Raw genomic sequence first — 8,427 nt, forward strand, 5'->3', positions numbered from 1 at the left:
CTGTAGAAGATTTTACTTCAGTCGTAGTTTTGACGTTAAAGTGAACAGAGGAAGTGAGTCGCAAACTTTTGAATACGAATTAGTTTTCGGAGTTTTATAGCTGCGATGAGGATGATGCTGACACACCATTAAAACCGCGTAAGAGGTGACTGACCGTGTAGTCGTAATCCGGAAGAAGCGCGTCCAAATGGTATAACTTGAGAGGTTCCATCTTGTATATACAACTTACGACGATGCATACATTTTTGAGAGTTGACAACAATGCAATTTCTAGGTGGGAAAAAGCCGCCTACACCATCTAAAAAGCACGGACGGGAGTTACGTTGGGCATCTTGTCTTGATTGGCAGTCGTGAACGCTTCCATAAATGTTTGTTATTATTTTGTGTTATTTAATGCAGATAGTAATTTTTGCATTTCTTTATATCGTATTTGTGTTTTGTATGCCGCATTGTATACTTTTGGTGTTTTTAAATCTATGTGTTTGAAATTTACTTGGTTTAACCGCAATGCATAATCACATATGTGATACCGTTATGCTATTGTTTGTAATTGTTTACGTTTTTGGTGTAATGCTTGCTTAATTTATATTTATTGATGTTGATTACTTGGTCTTGTACCTGATGTAACATTCATATAAGTTTTGATCATTTTATTTTAATATGTGGAAATTACCGATTCGTTTGATGTATGTACTGACTTGTTGTTTGTTACTAACAATTTTCTCCGTGAATTCACGGGGGTGGTAAAAACTGTAACCATTTGAGGTACGACACCTAATTCCGTGATTGTCTTCGACATTCACAATGAATAACGAATACCAGGAAGGAGAATATCAACAATATACGTGCGACCGCGATGGCTTTTGCAAATGGCGGACAGTAGTTTCCTGTTCCAGTGGCGTACCTACCTTACAGTTGTAGAAGGATACAATTATAAAGAATTTTACACGAAAACAATCTAAACCCCCATGTGTCTACTCCGCCTATGACTTTTGTTTAACTAACCTCAAACTACATTCCGATAAAAAATTTGTAAATTTACATGTACCATATAAAAATAATATTGGTATCAATACTTGCACATGAAATGTAATTCCCAAACTTTTATTTTTTTCCGTTTTGGAGCAAGCACAACAACTAACCATTATTTTATGTCACTGCAAAAACCACAACAAAAATGAGTCATAAGTGGCTTTTGCAAATGGCCGACTTCCGTCCCACTCTCTTGTATACAACCTGGTACATATTCTTTATTCATTGGACATTCAACTGTAGGCTCGAAACCAGGGGCGGGTTACCTATCTTGCAGGAGTGGGATTACGCTAATCAAAGCGCTTCAGTTTAGAATCTATGTGCGATAAATGAGTTACGATTCGTAATTTCCACATATCTTGTTTTAGTTAAATTTGCCTACATGGCCATGTCATTTTCCATTTTGCTTTTAACAAAAGGACTTTATTGCACCAAAGATGAGTCACGTCCTGTGTATTTAACCCTTTCTTAGAGTCCTGGTACCTGCTTACCTGACCCATAATTCCCAAAACTTGTTTTTAACCTATATGTTACATCTTGAAGTTTACCTGCTACTTTTTGTGATGTTATAATTTTATGTTACGCATTCACATCATTACAAACAATTAATTTTACAACACAATTTAATATTAATTTGACGGCTGGTTTTTTTATTGGTAAGTTCTTTTTTTTCCCAGCCTATTTCTATTTTTCTTCGGTGAACTACCATTTTCAAAGTTTATTTTTGCAATGTAATTTATTTCGACTTAAATTTCCGAGCTTTCACAATCATAATAATAAAATTACGATCATTATTAAACAAACTTTTCACAATTTGAGTGTTTTATTTTACGTTCCTTCCCTGTGCTTCAGGTCAAAGCGTTGTCTACAACTAACGTAAGGGGGGCCTGCCTTAGATGTTTGATCACGTGCCACTTTTCAAATTTAAGCGGGATCTTGTTTAGTTTTGGAGGGAATAGTCATTCGGGTGGCCATTTTTAAACGTTGCCGGGTTGACTTTATTTCCGTGTTCTTGTAGTGTGAAGTTAGCGTAGAACCTGGGGGTTAAGTACACTACCGTGTTTAAGTTAATTGTGTGTTAATTAATTACCCACACCAACGGCTTGCATCACCTAACCTTAACCTAACCTCTATTGAAGTTTTTGGGATTGACAGTCAGGACTCTGGACACTTTAACAATAGACCAAAAATCTCGGTTGTTGGAAGTTGAGGCCAAGTTTAAAGTAATGGGAGAAGGGTTGGGGTCTACGGATCAAGTAGAAAGAAAGAGTATCGTTTTTGCGTGGAATTTAGGGCCCTAAACCGGGTTACCAAAACAGACGCGTATCCACTACCATATGTCACCTAAATTTTAGATAGGCGTCGTGGTTGGGGTCAAGTTTAAAGTAATGGGAGAAAGGCTGGGCTGTACGGAGCAAGTGGAATATGAAAAGTCAGGAGATGAGTATCGTTTTTGTTTAGATTTTAGGGCCTTATGCCGAGTTAGCAAAAAAGACGCTTACCCACTACCATATAATATGTCACCGCACTTCGCGGTGCAACATTTTTGAGCACCATGGACATCACATCTGCTTATTGGCAAATCCCCATGAAGGCATCTAGTAGGGGAAATACGGCATTTACAGTTCCCAGCAAAGGGCTTGTTGGCACATATTAATATCACCCTTTTTTTGAGAGGTATGCATAATCTGCGATGTTCAGATAACGGAGAGACTTTTTTAGAAAAGGAAAGCTGTGTTCCCGTTTTGAACGTTTTTTACGTTACAGCCATCTTGGTTTGAGTTCTCGTCGAGTGAGGATCGTGTCGTTTAGGTTTGATGTTTTTTTGTGTTAATGCAGGTAGTAATCTTTGCATTTCCTTATAATTATTTGTGTTCTGTATGCAACATTTTATGTCTTTTTATGCTTTTCAACCTTTGTTTTGAATTTGACATGATTTAACCTAAATGCGAAATCACGTGTAAGAAAAATAGGTACCGGGTGACCCAATAAGACTGTTCCTCGGGAAGCGTTCGTCGTATGACTTAGGGGGGAAAAAAATTATTGGGTAAATCCGTTATGAAGAATCGCTGGAAAATATATTTAAGTTCTAAAAATGACCCCCAGAGGGCGTAACTTTTTTTTTTTTGAAATTTCATTTTCTTTAAATTTCGGATAATAAACTAACATTTTTTTTCGTACTTCCGGGACTAAAGTAAGAACTTCACTCCATTATGACAAGTACTGAAGTGTCACTTTTTGTCCCGCCGGGATTAAATTTAGACGAAAATCCCGGAAGGATGAAATTACTAACAAGGCAATTTCAGTAGGTTGTTCCACATTTTGTATGCGGCACTACTTCTTAAACGCATCGTACTGCTGCTCATATAGTTTTTTGGATTTCGGTGGTATCAATTCTATACCTACTTTGGCTGCTTTTTATCAATATCAAATACACCTTTGTCACCCACCACCAAAATTATGACACTAGCAATGACAGTTTCCAAATTATTTTTGTTACCATAGCATAGGGTTTGTCATACCAACGCAACGTTCCTATGGTAACTTGTCAAGCAGCGATTTTTTTGAAAGAACGCGTTCTCTAACTTCATACATATTAAGTGTTTCGGTTTCGGAAGTACGAAAAATATCGTTTATACCTTGCGACTGAAGTAGTGGTCTTAATCCCTCAGGTAAATTATGGCCCTCCCTTCGGTCGGGCCATAAACTTTACCTTCGGGATTAAAAGTACTACTTCAGTCCCGCGGTATATAATATACTATTTTCACATTTTTAAAGAGAACCAGTTTATCTATCATTTTCGTAAAATCAAAAACTCAGTTATTTCAAAAACAAAAATGGCGTGCGGCGTTCAATTGTTTTTGCAATAAATAAAAAATAGTTAATAAAATATAGTTAATTTAATTGAATCCTTCTCCGCCAGGGGCTAGTTTTAACACTATGATCCAAATTCCTAAAAAAATCAAATGGAATGATATGACTTTTTCTTTATGAAAAAGTAGCCAAATAACACCCAAAGAGGCCAGTGAAAACCGTTTTTCAAACTCTCGTTCCTAACCTCAAATATTGGGAAAATGAGATTAATTAAGTAATTAATAAAAATTATCTTATTTGACGTATTTCCGGTATTTGTCGATGGCGCGAGAAATTGTTTGGGAAAGTACCCTACACTTTTAGGTAGGCCTTGGAAAATTAAACAAATGAAACACGATGCATTATAAAATAATAACAGTCGTAATTTGTAAATTATTCTGCTGTGTTTGCATTCAGAACGTGCAGTTTTTTTAATTTGTAATCTTTTCTAAAATGCCGATTTCTAACCAAGAAGTATTTAATATGTTCGGTAAGTAACATTACAAACAACACAATTATTAAGGTCTTAAATGTATCCGGTGTGATTATGAGACACATGACATAGAAGTTAAAGACACACCTTTTAAACCACATAGAACTTCTGTGGAATAACCAAATGGCACTTGAAATTGGAGACCGCCCCGCGGTACAATATTTAGGTACGCCACTGGCTTTGACATGCGCAAAAACTCCTTCGCATTGGTTCTTGCTTTGCCACCAAGCCTACTTTTCACTTACATAACCCTACATATGTTTAAGAAAGAGTCAGAAATAAAGGGCTTTGAGACCATATCCGTATCCTTCTTGTTTAAAGAAGCCCGTGGGTGCAGGTTAGTTACATTTTATGTTGTGTTTGAACACCAAAACCTCGACCAAAACATTTGTCTTCAACCGAGGCCGTAAGTTCATTAAATATTATCAGCTTTGTTTATAAAATATTTATTTTCATAGCCTTTTTGGAATGCCATTTCAGTTGTAAGGCATTGCACTTATGGAGGTAAGTGTTATTTTTGTGATGATATCATTTACATATATTTATAGCCGGTAACAGTTAAGATAGAACAAGAGCAAGAAGAGGAAATAAATTTGTCACTCGGCGGAAATATTTTTATAAGCAATGATGTTTGTGTAAAAGAAGAACCTGTTGCCGTTGCATCTGGAACAGAATACTGTAGCGATGAGTACGACTTGAAAGAAGCGCAAAAACAAAAGGTTTTTTGGTCAAATATTAAAATTCAAAATGTGAAGTTCAAATGTGAAATAGCAGATAAAAAGTTTAAATGTGACCTTTGTGATTATGCAACAAATCATAATTACAAGTTAGAAGATCATTTTTCAACCCATTTTAATTGTGGGATTTGTCATTATGCAGCAAACAGTGAAACCAGTTTGAAAAGACATTATCTAACACATGCCGCTTATGTTTTTAAATGTGATATTTGTGATTTTGTCACAAAGTACGAACACTGTTTGAGAAAACACCTTTCAACACACATAGATTTTAAATGTGACCTTTGTGATTATTCAACAAAAGAGAAAGAGGATTTCAAACAGCATCTCCTAACGCACAAAATTTGTGAAGAATTTAGATGTGCAAATTGTAATTTTGAAACAAAGTCTAAAGATGCTTTGAAACAGCATCTCTTAAATCACAAAAAATTTAGATGCGGTATATGTAATTATGAAACAAATATTATTTGCAATTTTAACCAACATTTCTTAAAATACAAATTTAAATGTGACGCGAAGAACAAAATTGAAAAGTTTAAGTGTGCAAATTGTGATTATGAAACATATATAAAAGCGCAATTTAAAGTACATCTCGTAAGGCACAAACTTTTTAAAGAATTCAGATGTGCACATTGTAATTTTGAAACAAAGTACAAAAGTGGTTTGAAATTTCATCTCTTGAGACACAAAACTTTTATGGATTTTAGATGTGGTGTGTGTAATTATGGAACAAATATTAGTCGACACTTTAAAAAACATCTCTTAATACACAAAGTTAACATTTCTAAAGACTTTAAGTGTGCACTATGTGATTATGCAACAAACTTTAAAAGTTCTTTGAAATACCATCAATTACAACACAAAGATGTCAAAGATTTTAGATGTGCACATTGTGATTACGCATCACATTATAAGTTTAGCTTGAAACATCATCTCTTGAAGATACACAATTTTAAAGGTTTTAGATGTGCAAATTGTGATTATGCAACGAACGTTAGGAAAAATTTCAAACACCATCTCTTAAAACACAAGATTAAAGATTAAATGTGACATTGGGCATTTTGTAATTGCTAATCTTACACTTGAACCTATGTCAAATGTAACTCAAACGATTGAAAAACGTGATTGGTCATTTCACTGCCATTGATGAAATGGGACACAGTTTACTTAATTATTAGGCATCGATAGATCGAAGTGTTAGGTTAGATAGGGATGATAATGATATAATTAGGATAATTTTTGTGCTAATCCCATTTCGCTAATTGCGTATACGGATTTCCACATACAAATGTAGGTGGGACAATAACACGCAGCCATACTGTATATAGAGATGTAAATATAGACGCTGTAACTAATAAATGTATTTAAATTAAGTGAGTGTTAATTAATTAGAGACACCGTCCGATTTCAATATTCAAGTTCCGGATACGGTTGAATATTGAAATCGTCGAATAAATATTCCTAAAGGAATCGACCTATGAGAATCCTGTGCATGGAACAGACTTCTATTGAATTTTTTGATAATCAGATCCAAACAAAAGATTTTTGGGCACTTTTGTTTCATTAATTGTAAATTTGCGTTTCAATTCAGTGATAAAATTTCTTTGGTTAGATTAAAATTTTATTTAGCATTCAGAGCGGTGTGTATATTTTCAACAGGAGAATGTACCAGTAATTTATTATTAATAAAAATGGAGGTTTGGATAAGGAACAACTTTAGCATTGATACGTGAGTACAAGGTAGGAATTGCATTTTGTTTGTATTTTAGATTCAGGAACTGGTAAAAAAAAATGGAATACGATCGCCTGGGTTAGAGTGGTGCTCTTTCAGCTAATAGAAATTTTAGACCGTTTTTTATGAAAACTTACAAATATTTTAGTATTGCCAAATTTACGCACTACGCTTTTATATTAGGTGTGAACTTCTGGATCGCAAATGCCATTATTCCGAAATTAAAAAGGTTCGGGGAACCTTCACCTATTCAAGTTTTTGGGATTGACAGTCAGGGCACTTTAACAATAGACCAAAAATCTCGGAGAAGGGTTGGAGTACACGGAGCAAGTGAAACATGAAATACTAGTCCAATAAAACAGCGCTACTACCCTGTTTCGCCATTTAAACAAAAAATCATTGATACCCCGGAAGTATAACGAAGGTGCTTAACATGGTGTTGGTGGTAATCGAACCGTCAATAGAGTATCGTTTTTGAATTAGGGTCCTAAACCGAGTTACCAAAAAAGACGCTTATCCACTACTATATGTCACTGCAATTTTAGATAGGCTTCGCAGTGCGAATTGTTTGAGCACGATAAACAGAAAACCTGCCTGTTGGCAAATTCTCAAGAAGGCATCTAGTAGGTAATATACGGCATTCACTGTTCTCGGCAAGGGCTTTATCATTTTAAACGCATGCCATTCGGGCTAACAAACGCTCCTTCCTTTTTCGGAATTATTCGAAACCACGTCTAACTACATACAACCGAATGACAAATTCGTTCTTTGTTAGTGCACGTTCCAAAACCGGCGTAATCAAACATAGCCGTGTATCAAAATGGACATTGACGGGTTGAAGAGTGGTTTCTTCTTAGTTAATAAAAATTTTGTACAGTTTTTGATAAAAACTTCTAAATATTTTAGTGTTGCTTGATTTATGCACTACGCTTTATGGACTTCTGGATCGCAAGGAAATGTACCGGATTTACAAAGAAGAAAGTGGAATTTTGGCGAACTTTCTCCTATCGAAATTTTTGGGATTGACAGTCAGGACACTTCAACAATAGACCAAAAATCTCGGTTGGAAGTTTTATTTGGGGTCAAGTTTAAAGTAATGGGAGAAGGGTAGAGCAAGTGGAACACGAAATCGTTTGTTGCTTGATACTGGTGAAAATTTTGTATTTTCCCCGCCACAATTGATTTTGTGCTACGCGCAGTTTGCGATTAGAAGCCCGTTTTCCGAGCGAGGGCATTATCTGTACAACTTGTAATATAGAATAGTCAAAATCTAATTCTCATTTTGAAATTTTAAGGTTTCGTCATCCAAATTCGGTTTGGCACCTTGAATTTTCACCAGATACTAGTCCAATAAAACAGCGTTACAAACCTGTTTCGGCATTTCAGCAAAAAATCATCGATGCGGTGGTAACAAAGATGCTTAACATGGGGGTAATTGAACCTTCAACCTTGGTCGACCCCCGTTTTATTAGTCCCAATGTCAGGAGATAAAGAGTATCGTTTTTGTATGTAATTTACAGTCCTAAACAGAGTTAAAGTTAAAAAGATGCTTATCCACTACTAGTTTGAAAAGTTATTTT

The 8,427-nt window shown here is 35.3% G+C and overlaps 1 protein-coding gene across 1 annotated transcript; it reads left to right on the forward strand.

Moving 5' to 3' along the window:
- The first annotated feature begins 4,601 nt into the window (after nucleotides 1-4,601).
- On the forward strand, nucleotides 4,602-6,472 carry LOC116161180 (zinc finger protein 425-like). Its single transcript, XM_031474429.1, has 3 exons — nucleotides 4,602-4,784; nucleotides 4,837-4,882; nucleotides 4,927-6,472. Exons 2-3 carry the CDS (start codon nucleotides 4,877-4,879, stop codon nucleotides 6,157-6,159), a joined length of 1,239 nt encoding a protein of 412 aa, XP_031330289.1. The 5' UTR covers nucleotides 4,602-4,784; nucleotides 4,837-4,876; the 3' UTR covers nucleotides 6,160-6,472.
- Nucleotides 6,473-8,427: the final 1,955 nt, after the last annotated feature.

The sequence above is a fragment of the Photinus pyralis genome, unplaced genomic scaffold (genome assembly GCF_008802855.1).
Source record: "Photinus pyralis isolate 1611_PpyrPB1 unplaced genomic scaffold, Ppyr1.3 Ppyr1.4_LG10, whole genome shotgun sequence".
Lineage (NCBI taxonomy): Eukaryota > Metazoa > Arthropoda > Insecta > Coleoptera > Lampyridae > Photinus > Photinus pyralis.